Source organism: Amphibalanus amphitrite, unplaced genomic scaffold (assembly GCF_019059575.1).
Source record: "Amphibalanus amphitrite isolate SeventyFive unplaced genomic scaffold, NRLGWU_Aamphi_draft 002208F_arrow, whole genome shotgun sequence".
NCBI lineage: Eukaryota > Metazoa > Arthropoda > Thecostraca > Balanomorpha > Balanidae > Amphibalanus > Amphibalanus amphitrite.
In genome coordinates, this window is record NW_024883699.1 from 21,798 (window position 1) to 37,217 (window position 15,420).

At 51.5% G+C, this 15,420-nt stretch overlaps 1 protein-coding gene across 1 annotated transcript; it reads left to right on the top strand.

The window, feature by feature from the left end:
- The first annotated feature begins 333 nt into the window (after positions 1–333).
- On the top strand, positions 334–3,872 carry LOC122376592 (uncharacterized protein K02A2.6-like). Its single transcript, XM_043356484.1, has 3 exons — positions 334–1,712; positions 2,347–2,547; positions 3,387–3,872. The coding sequence occupies exons 1-2, from the start codon at positions 501–503 to the stop codon at positions 2,395–2,397; spliced, it is 1,263 nt and encodes a 420-aa protein (XP_043212419.1). The 5' UTR covers positions 334–500; the 3' UTR covers positions 2,398–2,547; positions 3,387–3,872.
- Positions 3,873–15,420: the final 11,548 nt, after the last annotated feature.

Genomic DNA, 15,420 nt, shown 5'->3' on the forward strand with positions numbered 1-15,420 from the left:
CTCGTCTCAGACAGTTCGCTGGTGATTGTCAGTTCGGTACATTTCTAGAAGAGATGATTCGCGACCGACTCGTATGTGGTGTGAAGTCTGACCTGATCCAGTCCAGGCTGTTGTCAGAACCCGAGTTGTCTCTGAAGAAAGCGACAGAGATGGCGGTAGCCATGGAGACAGCCAGTCGGAATCTGCAGGAGCTGTCGGGAGCGGAGGCGGCCGATCCGCCGCGACAAGAGGTGCAGCAGATTCGGTCACAGCAGCGGAGCCGGCCGACCGCGGCGGGGCCAGCGACACAGCAGCGAGCTCCAAGGGGCCCAGCTCAGCAGACTGGCATGACACATCACACAAGTAAGGCCTTGGAGGGCGGGAAAGATAAGTGCTGGAGGTGTTTGAGTAACCGGCATGCAGAAGAGGACTGTTATTTTCGCCGAAAGAAATGCTTTCAATGTTTTCGTTATGGACACACCAGTGCAGCCCACCGAGCTGGCACGGTGAACAGTGTGGGGATGTTACCCGAGTCTGAGTCACAGGAGGGTGCCGAGGGTGGACTGGAGATGGAAGTAGAGACTGGTGAGGTTGACGCTCTGGTTAGCGATCTGTTCACATGTGCAGAGGAGCGGCCGAGTCCGGTGAAGCCTCCAATCAAGGTCGACGTCAGCATCAACGGTCAGTCGGTGCAGATGGAGCTGGACACCGGCGCCGCCGTCTCCGTCTGCACGTACCGCCGCTTCAAGGAGCTCTGGCCGGACGGAGACAGGTTGCTGCAGCCGAGCAGCCGTCTGCTTCGCACGTTCTCCGGTGAGAAGCTCTCAGTCCGAGGTGAGGCGTGGGTGAACGTGCTGTATCAGGGTGTCAGTCATCGATTGCCATTGACTGTGGTGGAGAGTAACGGTCCGATGTTACTAGGCCGTAACTGGTTGGGAGAGATCAAGTTGGACTGGCACAATATTTTTGCGATGACTCTGAGTCCAGCCATGGGAACACTGCTCGAAAAATACTCCGAGCTATTCAAGGACGATCTGGGCTGTGCGAGGGATGTAGAGCTCAACATTCCAGTGGATCCAGCCGTGAAGCCCATCTTCTACAAGCCTCGGACGGTGCCACTCGCCTACCGGGAGAAGGTGGACGCCGAGTTGGAGCGGCAGATCAAGGAAGGTTTGTTGGTGCCGGTCAAGTGGAACGACTGGGCGACGCCCATCGTGACCTGCCAGAAGGCCTCAGGTGAGATCAGAATCGCAGCAGACTATCGTCTCACAGTAAACAAGGTCACGCCGTTAGAAAAGTATCCTCTGCCAAAAGTAGACGAGATGTTCAGTAAACTGCAAGGTGCGACAGTGTACAGTCAGATAGATTTGAAAAATGCGTACAACCATCTGCCATTAGAGGAGAAGAGTCGCAAATATTTGGCCATAAACACACACAAGGGCTTGTTGGTGCCAACCAGACTGGGATACGGGTACGCGAGTGCTCCGGCCATCTTTCAACGTTATATGGAAACTCTCTTGGCTGGAATACCAGGGGTGGGAGTGTTCCTGGATGATGTCATGATCGCTGGAAAAACCCCACAGGACCACCAGAACTCGCTGGAGATGGTGCTACAGCGGCTGGTGGCGGCCAACCTGCGCCTGCAAAAGAAGAAGTGCAAGTTTGGAGTGTCATCTATCACCTACCTGGGACACCGCATCAGCGCGGACGGCGTGAGTCCGACCGACGACAAGGTCAGTGCTATCAAAAACGCACCCGCTCCAAAAAACTTGAAGGAGCTTCAGGCCTGGCTAGGGTTGATCAATTATTATGCCAAGTTTGTGAGAAATCTGTCCACCGTGCTGGCACCACTGTACCGCCTGCTCAAAAAGGGAGAACCCTGGCAGTGGGGACCCGATCAGAAGAGCGCGTGGCTGGCGGGGAAGAGCCTGCTGCAGTCTACGCAGGTGCTGGCTCATTTTGACGAGACGGCACCGATCGTGCTGTCTTGTGATGCCTCTCCCTACGGGGTTGGGTGTGTCTTGAGCGTGGTTGACAAGCGCCTGGGAGAGAGGCCGGTAGCCTTCTACTCGAAATCGCTCACAGACACGCAGAAACGATATTCACAGACGGACCGGGAAGGATTGGCGGTGATTCTGGGGGTCCGCCGCTTTCATCATTGGTTGGCAGGTCGGAAATTTGTTATCCGGACCGATCATAAGCCCCTCCTGGGCATGCTGGGGGAGAACAAGCCGCTGTCCATGATGGCTTCACCGCGAGTGACTCGATGGGCAATGCTGTTGTCGGGCTATCAGTACAAGCTAGAGTATGTACCAGGATCGAGACAGGGACACTGTGATGGTCTCAGCCGTTTGCCTCTTCCGACAGCTGCTGGAGACTTGCCAGAGCCCGGCGAGACTCTGCACCTGGTGGAGATGATGGACGCTTCGCCAGTGACCGCCGCTGTGGTTCGACTGGCGACTGAACGTGACGCCACCCTCAGCAGAGTGCTGCAGTACACCCGAGACGGCTGGCCTGAGGACAGGAGCGGCGAGTCACCGGAGTTAAGTGCATATCGCACGAAGCAAGGTGAGCTCAGCATCCAGAACGGATGTCTCTTGTGGGGAGCTCGAGTCGTCATTCCAGTCAAGTTGCGGGAGAGGGTGCTACAGATGTTGCATGACGGTCATATGGGAGAGAGCCATACCAAGGGGTTTGCCAGAATGTACGTGTGGTGGCCAAACCTAGATTTTGACATAACCCAGATGGTTAAGGCGTGTGTGACCTGTCAACAATACCGCCACCAAGCGCCCGTCACGCCACTGAGTCCGTGGTCCCTCCCGTCCCGGCCATATGAGCGGGTGCACATTGACTACTGTGGCCCAGTGGAGGGGAAAATGCTGCTCATTGTAGTGGATGCATATACCAAGTGGATTGACGTACATGTAACAACTAGGGCAACAACCGAGGTTACTATGGAGGAGCTGCGGAAAACGTTTGCATACTGGGGAATTCCCAAGTTCTTGGTATCAGACAATGCTCAGTGTTTCGTGGCACCCGCGTTCCAGTCATTCTGTACTCAGAATGGTATCACACACCTGCGCACTGCGCCGTTGTCTCCAAAAAGCAACGGTCTGGCTGAGCGGGCAGTGCAGACGGTGAAGCAGGGTCTGAGGAAACAGGGGAATGGAACGCTGCACACCAAGCTGGCAAGGGTGCTGTTCACCTACCGTTCATCTCCCCACAGCACTACCGGAGTGACGCCAGCAGAGCTAATGACCGGGCGGCGCATGAGAACTCGTCTCGACTGTATGCTTCCCAGTCTGCAGGATCGTGTTGTCAGCTCGCAGTGGAAGATGAAGGAGCGGTATGATAGACAGGCACAGCGGCGCACCATACTACCAGGAATGTCTGTCCTCGTTTCACAGGTGTCGGGACTGGCCGGCGTCGGCAGGACAACACGCTGGCTACCCGGACACTGCATCAACATCTCGGGACTCAAGCTCACGGTCCGGCTGGACGACGGACGAGTCCTCCAGCGCCATCTGGACCAGGTGGTCCCGAGAGCGGTCGCCGGGAACCAGGCCGTCCGACAGCCGACGGACTGGACGGCGGCGCCGCGGCCTCCTCAAACGCCGCCGACGTCGCTGCCGACAACTCCAACGTCGCAGGCGACGCCTTCACCGCCGACGCCCTCACCGCCGACGCCTTCACCGCCGACTCCCACGCCGCTTCCGCCACCGCCAGCGGAATGTCCGGAACGGGAGAGGCCTTCGTCTCCCTCCCCAGTGGGGCGGCCGGCTCGTGGGTTGGAGGGACGGGGTGAGCTCAACTCGCGATTGAAGTGTGACGTCCAATTGTCGCGAGGCGAGAGTGTTGAGTGTCGCGAGCCTGTGTCAGCGCCGCAGGTACCGCGCTATAACCTTAGACCGAGAAAATAGTTGTTAACTAGGGGGGAGGAATGTGGTAGATTGTCACACAGGCCACAGCCTCTTGGCTGGCGTGCCTGGGTGCGCCACTGGCCGCCCTATCCGTCGTCCCTGAGAGCGGGCTTGCGCTTGCTTGACCTATAGGTTCAACACACCTGCTGGATAAGGTGGCTACTGTTCCCGAGCTGCAAATAGACAAGAATCCCGTGACGGCAAAACAGCTGAAGCGCATGTTTCCCGAGATCGAAGAAATTGGGATCAAACAGCTGGATGAGCCGCCTCAGATGCTGATTGGCCTTGACCACGCGGAGCTCATCGCCACTCAGAAGATCATCAAGACGTCGAAGAATGGTCCTCTGCTCCAGGAAACGAAACTGGGATGGACCATAACTGGGCGCGTCATCGATACGGAAGACACCGAGACAGAGTGCGTAAACTTTCTGAACAAATCTCTGAACATGTATCGGGACGACAGCGCTGGCAGCGCCGCCTACTCAACCGACAGCGACTGCAGCGACATCTGCACGGCTGGGAGTGCTGGCGATCTGAGCGACATCTGGAGAACAGAGCACTTTGGCTGCAAGTATGCCTTCAGTAAGCCGCACAGCCCAGATGACAGGAAAGCGGAAACGATGCTACAAGAAGGGGCAAAATACGACGGAACAAGATGGACAGCCCCGCTTCTGCTAAAAAACGAAGATGAGAAGATGCCTGAAAGTCGAACGATGGCAGAACAGAGAGCCATTGCCTTGGAAAAACGACTGGATCGCTCTCAGTAAAAGAAAAACGGCAAAACACCAAGTCTCGCCGAGCTGGTGTACGAAAAATGGAGAGAATGGTATCAGACGGCCATTTTCGAAAACTGAGTGAAAATGAAGCCCAAGAAGGACACAAGAATGTCTGGTATCTCCCACTGCTCGCGGTGCAAAATCAGAAGAAGCCGAACAAGGTGCGCCTAGTGCTAGACGCTGCCGCGAAGAGCAATGGCAAGAGCTTGAATGACTTTCTTCTCCAAGGGCCAGACCACATGAACTCTATACCGGGGATTCTGTGCCGCTGGCGGGAGAAAAGAGTAGCAGTGACCTCTGACGTCATAGCTATGTTCAGTCAGATCAAAGTGCGAGAAGAAGACCGACCACTTCTGAGATTTCTGTGGCGGGGCTCACGTCGCACGGGCCGATTTGATGTGTACGAGTCTCCGGTGGTTATTTTCGGTGCCACCTGCTCACCAAGTATCGCTGAGCACTGCTTCCGGCGCACGGCGGACGAATTCACCGAAGACGAGGCAGTGAAGACAGCCGTACGAGAGGACACCTACGTGGACGATATTGTCACCGGTACAGACACCGAACACGAGGCAGTGAAACTGATTGGCAGCGTCACAGAAACACTCAAGAAAGGAGGCTTCAAGCTGGGCCCGTGGGCCTCAAACTCTGAAGAAGTCCTCCACACCGTCCAACAGGAGCAAGAACAGCAAGACAGTCGGCTGCAAAGAACGTTAGGAGTCGGCTGGGAAGCTCGCCTCGACACTCTAACCTATGAGCCAATCGCTCCGCCGGAACAGCTAACGAAGAGAACACTTCTATCGACAATGATGTCGGTGTACGATCCGATTGGATTCTTGACAGGATTCCTCCTGAGAGCGAAGGAGCTGTTGCAAGTCCTGTGGAAGTCAAGCGTCAAATGGGACCAAGAACTACCGAGTGAAGTCCAGCAGAAGGTGAAGATGTGGATGGATGAGCTGACGCAGACGAGAGATCTACACATCCCACGTCACATCTTTCGTCAGGAGGCCGGCATCTCTTCTGTCGATCTGCACGCGTTCTGCGACGCAAGCGAGATGGGGTTCTGTGCAGTGCTATACTATCGATGGATCGACTCGACTGGCTGCATTCAAGTGAGCTTTATCTCTGCTCATTCTCGCGTTGCTCCCGTGAAGAAAATGTCTATCCCAAGACTCGAGCTTCAAGCTGCCGTCCTGGCCAGCAGAATGATAGCCTTCATCAGAAAAGAAACACGGACCGGCATCAAGTCGACAACATGTTGGTCGGATTCGAAGAACGTGCTTGCTTGGCTGCGCAGCACGAACCGAAGATACAGTGTATTTGTCGCAAACCGTATTGCGGAAATACACGACGTCACGGGGCCGGCTGACTGGCGTTACGTGCCGACGGCGATGAACGCCGCAGACTCTGGCTCCAGAGGCCACAAAATCGAAGATTTGTGTCCTGACAAGGAGTGGATTCGAGGGCCAGAGTTCCTCTACAAACCGGAGACAGACTGGCCAGATGACTGCTCAGATGCAACCGGCATTCTCGAGACGGACATGGAATCCAAACCGGTGGTGCTCGCTACAACAGTGAAGATCGAGCCCAATTTTCGAGAAAGCACGCCAGATCTTTCCCGATTCTCGCGCTGGACAGTGGCGGTGCGCACTGCGGCCAGAATACGAAGATGGCTCAAACTTGTCCGAGAAAGAAAACGCGGACCACTCACGGCTGATGAACTACGTGAAGCGGAAGAAATATGGACGAGAAGGGTCCAGGGTGATTCTTACCGTGTTGAACTCATATGTCTTCAACAAGGACATCCGAACAAAAACAAGAGCCAGCTCTCAGGCATGACCGTTGGGTTGTTGGACGGCATCATTTGCCTCGACTCTCGCGTGAAGCGGTCTCCAGAGCTGTCACCGACTGCGAGAAATCCGCCGGTGCTAGCCCGTGACCACAAATACACGGAGCTACTGATCGAGCACCTGCACCAGAAATGGGACACCGAGCGCACGACGCAGTTCTGGGCCCTGTTCATGAAGTCTGCGGCCGCTGCGGCCGGCCGCAGGCTCTAAGCTCCGCCCATTTATGAAACGTCATCACTCACTCGGCCGCAGCAGCGTTCCATGAACAGCGTCTGCTGCCGAAATAGTTTCCGACAATTGTTTACAACTGAAGCACACCGGTAGATAATTTGTTTACAAAAATCGTCTCCATGACAACACGGCCTGCGCCTATTTGACTTCAGTGCGCCAAGTTCAGTGCAATTAGTTTTCTTGAGGCTCGGCGGTCGCTGGATTGCGGCCGCAGAGATCGCAGCGGCCGCAGCAAGATGACGTCATACATTCGTCATACTACATGAGCCCCGCCCCTTTTTGTGACGTAACAACCCGGCTGGCCGCAGCGACCGCAGCGGCCGCAGCGACCGCCGGGGTTCATGAACAGGGCCCTGGTGAGCCTCCGACAGAAGTGTTGGGTGCCGCAAGCCGCTCGCAAGATTCGCTCGCTTGTGGCAAGATGTCAGACCTGTAGGGTGCGGAAGGGGAAGCCACAGACGACAAGAATGGCTCCGCTTCCGTTGGCCCGAGTCACTATGCTCGAAGGCGCCTTTCGGGCGACTGGTATGGACTATTTCGGCCCGATGAAGGTGAAACGGGGGAAGACAGTGTCGAAGATCTGGGGCGTACTGTTTAGGTGTCTAGCCACGCGTGCCGTGCACATAGAGCTGACGGACAGCCTGGACACTGACGCGGCCCTGATGGTGATATCAAGATTCCAGGCGCGACGAGGAAACGTGCAAGAACTATGGTCAGATAATGGCAAGAATCTCACCTCGGCAAACAAGGCTCTGAACAAGCAACTCAGAGCGCTGAACCAAGACCAGATGATGGCAAAGCTGTCTCTGGAGGGAATCAAGTGGCGATTCATCCCGCCGTCCGATCCTGAGGCAGGTGGCGCTTGGGAGCGCGCCATTCGTACGGTGAAAGACACGCTAAAGATCGTCTTGAAGGAGCAGACCCCGCGGTTCGAGGTGCTACAGACGGTCATGGCAGAAGTGGAGAAAATCATCAATTCGACGCCGCTGTTCCACGTCCCAGTGGATGCAGCTGATGACGATGTGCTCACGCCGTTCCACTTCCTCATCGGCCGCGCTACCCCTGCTTACCCGGTGGGCTCGCAGGTGCAAAGCAGTGAGTGTCTTCGTCGAAGATGGAAGCACGCTCAGGTGCTAGCCGACCATTTCTGGAGAAGATGGGCACGAGAATATCTCCCTACGCTAGCAAACAGATCGAAGTGGATCCAGTCGTCTCGCAACGTGGAGGAGGGAGACGTGGTGATCGTTGCAGATCCTCAGCATCCCCGTGGACTGTGGGTCAGAGGAGTGGTCACGGACACTGTGCGTGGCCCTGATGGAGTGGTGCGATCGGCTCGCGTGCGGACGGTGCATGGAGTGCTGCACCGCCCCGTTCGCAAACTCGTAGTGCTACAAGTACTTCGCTGTACATAAGATGTGCCTATCGCGAGCCATCCGTGCCGCGAGTGAAGTAATAGAACATGCCAGCCGTCACATATTGTCTCAACATGCATTGTTGAGAGAGGCCGGGGTGTGACGGACCAGATACGTTTATATATCGATAAATATCTTCCAGTGGAAGAGCTGATGATGAATCAAATATTTCGCCACATTGGAAGAACCTTTAAACGTGTATTTGTCTCGCGGATTTTATTTTTAGTTGTTTGGTGCGACCGCTGAACTTTGCAAAACAGGCGATCGATTTTCATTCTTTATTATTATCAGTATAAATTTGCATACATTTGGTTTAAAACGAATAAACAGATGTGTTGCGCAATTTTGCTGGTATGATGAATAGAAGAAGATCGCCTCGGTGGACAAACGAGTCCGCTACACCCATGTTTGAACGTTTGAAACCACGAAGAGACTGCAAACGCGCGGCTAATGCGAGGCGACATACGCCGAATCGCGACCTCGGCCAAACATGGTGCCATGGTGCTAGGCCGCCGGTTCATCTGAAAGAACTGTGGTGCCCCTGACAAGCCTGAAGTTCCAACGACAGGCCCGTGGTGCCCCTGACAGGCCCATGATGCCTTTGCGAGGCCGGTGGTGTCCACGTGAGGCCGGTGGTGCCCCTGGGCCCTGACAGGACTGTGGTGCTCCTGACAAGCCTGGAGTGTCCCCGACAGGCACGTGGTGCCACTAACAGGCCCAAGGTGTCCCAGTCCCTGCGAGGCCGGTGGTGTCCATACTAGGCCTCTGGTGCCCCTGACAGGTCCGTGGCGCCCTTGCTAGGCCTATGGTGCCCCTGGCGGGCCTGTGGTGGTACCCCTGACAGGCCCAAGGTGGTGCCCCTGCGAGGCCGGTGGGGCCCCTGGCAGACCTATGGTGCTCTTGCTAGGTTGATGGTGCTCCCAACAGGCCTGTGGTGCCCCTGACAGGCCGGTGGTGCCCCTGGCAGGCCTGTGGTGTCCCCGGGCCCCAAGAGGGTGGGGGGTCATGACCCATATGACCCACCCTTAGATACACCACTGGTCATTACTTACAGACTGACTCATTTGACATCCATTGCAAAACAAGTCACAGTAGGGGCATTCCACGATAGATCGTACCACTTTTTTCCAATTTGACACCCTCATCTCTCGGAATTTGACGAGAATTGGTCTCAGGGGTAATCAGGGGCTCTGAATCCACCTGTAACAATTTCAGGCTTATCAGATAAGTATTTGTTGAGTTATGGTGTATAACATTTTTTGGATCTTGCTTTGCAGCGCTAAGTTTGGCGGGCCAGGGGCTCCGCCACGGTTTTGGGATTGGGGGGGTCCGACCGAAAACACAAAACCTCGCTGGCGGATCCAGGGTGGGCATTTTGGGCAAATTCATCCTCCCCCTGCAGCTCCCGAAGATGATGAAAAATTGCCGTTTTTTCTATAGCTCAAAGAAAACTTAATAATTTTATCGGGATAATTTTGCTTTGAGCCGAAAAACCAATGCTCAATTTGCACAAAAAATCGAAAACCGAGAAGCGGAGCCCATTGTCACCGACATGGTGGCCTCTCAAATCAACGTTTTTGAGCAATGGAGGCCGCTGTTGCGCGCTCCAAGGGCGGTGTTAGCTATCAGACAGCGCATTAGGCTCTCAGTGACTGGCATGCGCTTCAGCTTGGGAACTCAGGGACCTTCATAGGCGCTCAGATATCTATGTAGGCTCTTAGCTGCCAGTGCCGGGTCCTCCAAGGCCGTAGTTAAAGGAAAGCGCATGGCTTTAGGAGTCGTTGAAGGGATTTGAAAGCCCTGCCTTCATACATATAGCAGTATGGAGTCCTTCATGACATTCAATCTCTGTGATCAGCGAGTGACCTACATCGACCTGAAAATGGATATCAAGAATCAAAGGTCAGGTTATGCAGGGGATCCTGTAAGAGTTGTGATTTGTAGACGTATCTCTACCGACCTGCATTCAGAGTCCTGTGCAGATTATTGCAGATTACCTCAGAATGGTGTGAGGCTGCTTTAGACTAGTACGGTGCTTGAAAGACCGGCCTAACCCCCTTCCCCCAACACTATCGGTTGACCTCACATGGAAAAAGGATTCTCAGATCGCTTTGAAGCTCTGTTGGGGCGGGTATTGTGTCTAGGTGTTCTGCAAACTGGACCTCTCTCACGAAATTATAGCCGAATTCTAGCATGCTGAGCTAATCCTATAGCAATCTTAAACGCATTCATTTTAATAACAAAATGGCAGAATAATGACACTCCCGTACCTACTAGGTCGGCGAGAGTTGAGCGCTTCGTGTGTCACATTTTTAGGGATCTGTACATTTCTAGATCTTAAATTCCTTAGCTTTGCGACTGTCAACACTGCACATTCTAAATCTAAATTATTCAACACATTCTGTGAACGATTTAGTCATTCTTACGCGAAAACAAGCTTATAGGTATTCGGAATATTGGGGGGTACTGTACCCCCCAGGTAAATTATTGAGGGGGTCCGGACCCCCGCGTACCCCCCTGTGGCGGAGCCCCTGTGGCGGGCTGTAACTCTAAGACGGATTATTCAAATGCCAAATGTTATATTACATTGAACTTGCAATGAAACAGAGATTAATGTGTGTTTTTGAAATTTTGAAAAATACGCTATTTTTGATATATGACATATCGAGTTTTCTTTCATTTGTATTTTTGGACTTTGGGACCAAATTTTTTTGAATTTTTATTTCTAAAAAAAAATATGTGGCTCATGGTTAAGAAGTATGCCAAAAATTAGGAAGGTGTTCTTTCTATAAATGTATTTATTTTACGTCACGATAACGGTTTCGAATAGTGATTTCGGGAGGGAGCTTATAAATGGCGTGGTAAAGCTGCCTAGTGACATCACGGGTTACTGAAATTTCAATTTAAGTCTGAGTCATCCGAAAAAAAGTGAAAAGAGGGTTTATCCAACCCTCTTTCCTATAAGCGCGAGGGTGAAAAAGACTGTTTGGTTCTGACTTAGATTTGGACGCCAATGACCATAGCTGTCCGAGATGAAAGTTACAGGACGCATACATGGTGTCCTCCAGAGGTCTCACAACTTGTATATATGGGAATTTTTCAAGGTTACATGAGGTCAGGTCGGTCACGTGACACCACTGTTATAAATCAATGGGAAAATATAAAAACTGTTATTTTGGCGCCGAGAATGATCTAAAACTATCCCACGTACATGGTATCGTGATTTCATGCACTCCTTGCAAAGTCCAATGCTTTACTTTTGCATTGTTAACCTTGCGTGACGTCATTTATGACGTCACTAGGGTCGTACGAGTTTTTCGTCAATAACTCCCGATCAAATGGAGCTAGAGAGTCGGGAAAGCCACCAATGGACTCGGGAAGACCTTCCGAATCGAATGGTATGCCATATGATACCCTTTGCCCAGCTTCGTGACCTGAGGGGCTCTGACCTGACCTTAACCCGAGGTCAACTACTTAAGTTGATCTCACACTAGCAAAAAGTATACCATTCGATGCACCTGAGCTAGGCGAACACAATGATGCCAAAGTCGCGGCTCTGCGGCCATTTTTTGCGAAGTTATTTACTAAAAACCGAACCCGTAACTTCAGTCACGTGACCTGACCTCAGACGCTACCGGTTGACCTGAGACCTTAAAATCGGGTACCAATCGCTGCGACTTGTAACGGCACACACGCTCGTTTTTTCCGCGAGGCTCTAGCTCTATTAGAAGCGAAACGGCGTGCTGGGGTCGTATCAACCCTTCCGAAACCCATTTTGTTTGCGGGAAAATGAGGAACTTTTAGAAAGAACACCTTTCTAATTTTTTGCATGTCGATTTGCAATGACATGAAGTTTATTTTGAAAAAATAAAAATGTGAAAAATTTTGGTCCCAAAAGTCATTAAAGGCAAATGAAAAAAGATTAGGGTTTTTGCTCAATAATGCAATTTTTTCTTTGGAATTTTTAAATAGTAATATTAATTTTTGATTCATCGCAAGCTTAGTGTTGTTTACTTTTTGTTGGTTGCTTAACCCGTTCTTGAGTTATAGGCCATCAAACTCACCGTTACATACCGAAGTTAAAAAAAATGTAATGCAATATAACTCAAAAAGTTTTGATCTGAGAAGTCTGATATTTTGCCAGGCGTCTTTGGGGCCTATGATTACCCCTGGGACCGATTTTCACCTTCCAGGCGGTGGGGGGGGCAATTTTTTGCCCCCCCTTTACTTTTTTCGATATATCTCGAGAACCGCTGCGCCGATCGTCACCAAACTTTCAGTACCCTCCCGGGAGCAGCTAGCGCACATGGTGACCAAAAAATTTTCCAAAGGCTATGATAGGTTGGCCGCTAATGACGTAAGAGTGACGTCATTTTTGCCATTTTCGACCCAAAAAAAGGTTTCGCGGGAAGAGCTGTCAGGCCTACAGCTTTAGAGATACAGAAAAATGTTTTTGACATAAAAGGTGTGGAATCAAAAGGGCTACAAAACTGCTATTTCGGTTTTTCGAATTTTTTGGATTTTGACCCCCAAAAATCAAAAAATAGATTTTTTGAATATAATAGCCAAAAAATCCAAAAAGTTTTTTGAATTTCGAAAAAAACCGGAATATATGTGATAGTCCCTACCGCCTTCTATCTACATACCAAATTTGAGATCGATACCTCGTTTTTTGGCCAAGTTATAGCGAAAAAACTGTTCAAAATTGATGACGTCAAATTTTCAAACTCAATTTTTAGCAATTCTAGACCTCGTAGCGCAAAACAAAGACCACCATTAGACTCCCCGTGACGAGCTGCATCGAATCGATACCCATTTTGTGCAAAAATATCAACTTTGAAATTTGACCTTTTTTGACCTGACCTTGACCTGACCTCCACCAGAAAGTGACCTAAACCGTACCTGATGCTCTTATAACCAACACCATTGAGTTGGAAATGAAAAACTGGCCATAAAACATGCATCACATAACCTTAGTAAAGTTGGGCTCATGTGGTGACCCTTGGTGACCTTTGGTGACCTGACCTGTGACCTGACCTGGTATGACCAGTGACCTCTAATAGCAACATATGTACTAGACAACTGACGCCTTATCGCTGATTTTCGACAAAATGCGTTTTACTCGGTGTTATAGCGCTTTCCCTAGAAGCCCTGTGAACGGTGAAACATTTTATCTTTGACCTGACCTGTGACGTCATCGGTGACCCCGAGGTCAATGAAATTTGATTTCCCTCGACAAATTTGACAGGGCTATCGAACGCCGTTTGAATTTTTCGGATCCGTCCAGTAGTTTCGGAGATACGGGGGGGGGGGCAAAAAAGTGCCCCCCCCCCACCGCGTGGAAGGTGGCTGGTAGGCCCACCGCCTGCCGGGTTAAAATCTGAGAGATGAGGGTGACGGGCCTGGTACGATCTATCGTGGAATGCCCCAGTAGTTACGTAGTATGTTTGTCACCCTGTTTCTTTATGTCCATTTTTATAGTGGGCAAATCTCGACGACTAGGGGGGGGGGGGAATTCTGTTGAGTGCGAGGGCATTTGCCCCCCCCCCCCAGTTAACATGTTAAAATAGGCCCTGGTAACGACCTGCGTTACGGCTTGTGTTACGGTCTGTGTTACATAGGTACCCTGTTCTGGGCGGTCTCCACCTTGACCCTCTTAGCGTCCCAGAGTCGGTACTGGTAGAGGTGCGCGTTCTCTGCCGAGACGTCCCGCAGGTGAACGAGCAGGTTCTGTAGGCCGACCAGCGTCTCAGCTGGCACCTGAGAAGGTCAGGGGAGGGTAGGGGAGGTCAGTGGTGTACTGGTGTCTGACATAGACCAGCGGACAGGGGGGAGGGGAGAGGGAGAGGAGTCTGGTGGCGCAGAAGGACCGTTCCGCGCTTGAAAGTGGACACATCTGAGGACCGTTCCGCGCGCGCTGACACTGCCTCTAGAACCGTTCTGCGAGCAGTCAGACATGCAGACCGGATTGATGTTTTGAAACTTTGACATAATAAACTTTAATTAATTCGACACAGGTAGCCTAACCGCATGTGTTTTTTATATCGCGGACAAAAAAGTGGAGATTGTCAGGGTTAAGCAGGGAGTCACCGATGTTAGATCCCTCACTGGGTCCTTTCATAGGTCACGGTCCTGACCCGAGATAGCTGAGCTGTGTCGCAGCCCTGACCTCAGACAGCTGAGCTGTGCACGCCGTCGGCTCGGCCGTCAGTCGCCACAGCCGCTGACGCCAGTGTCCAAACAGCTCCAAACAATATCCGGCCCTGTATAGCAGGATAAGCCATCAGAGGCGGGAGTGATCAATGGAGGGACGCGAAACACTAACGCCAAGGGGATGACAACTGCTGAGGAATAAAGAAACTACATGAGATGATGTTTTTCGTACTCCAGCGTAGTAGGGGAGAGTGGGGCACATTCGTGCATGGGGCACATTCGTTTTCAGCAGTTTATGGGAACACGAGTGACTGCACGAGCTCAAGGTAAATTATGGAAATATGTCTATCATTGCCGCCCTTCGTTCACCGTAGAAGACAACACTGTACCTGCTGTCATGCTTGATAAAAACGCAAATTTGTAATATTCGTGAGCTTTCCAAACTTTTCTCATATCATCCATTTTCGTGATCCTGACTCGGAAATGTGGTTCAGCTTTTCAAATTTGGGGGTGAAGAAGCCCACTCTATTCACAGAACTGCTGTAAACTTGTTTGTTGAAAAAGTGTCATTTTTTCAAAAAGAAATTTTGAAATATATTACTAATAACGTTGTGGGGCAGGTTCGTGTACGTACTGCCTGGGGGCACATTCGTGCATATTTTTTTTTAGTTTTTGCGATTTATGACTTTATCTGTAGTAGGTTTCTCTAATGACGCTCGCCTGACTCAGTCTCGACTGCTTGCGACGTCGTGACGAGCAATTCACGCGAACTTGGCGAGGTCACGGAGGCCGGCAGTTGGCACATTCTTGTTGGCCAGCCCATTCTTTCTACATTTGTTGTGCAATGCATTCTTGTCGAAAGGAATCAAGTGAAATGACCCCCTGCCAATTTCCCTTGGTAAATTTCTGGTAATGCCCGGTAATTTCTCGAATTTTGCCGGGTGAACGGAAGTGCCCCATCTCTTGAACGAATGTGCCCCATAGGTGGGGCAGTTTCGTGCAAATGTTCAGAGTTAATAAAAGTCATTTTTTCTAATGGAAGCAATAATTTTATAGGATAACTTTTAAAGAGGAAAACTATCTGCAATAGTTCATTTCCATA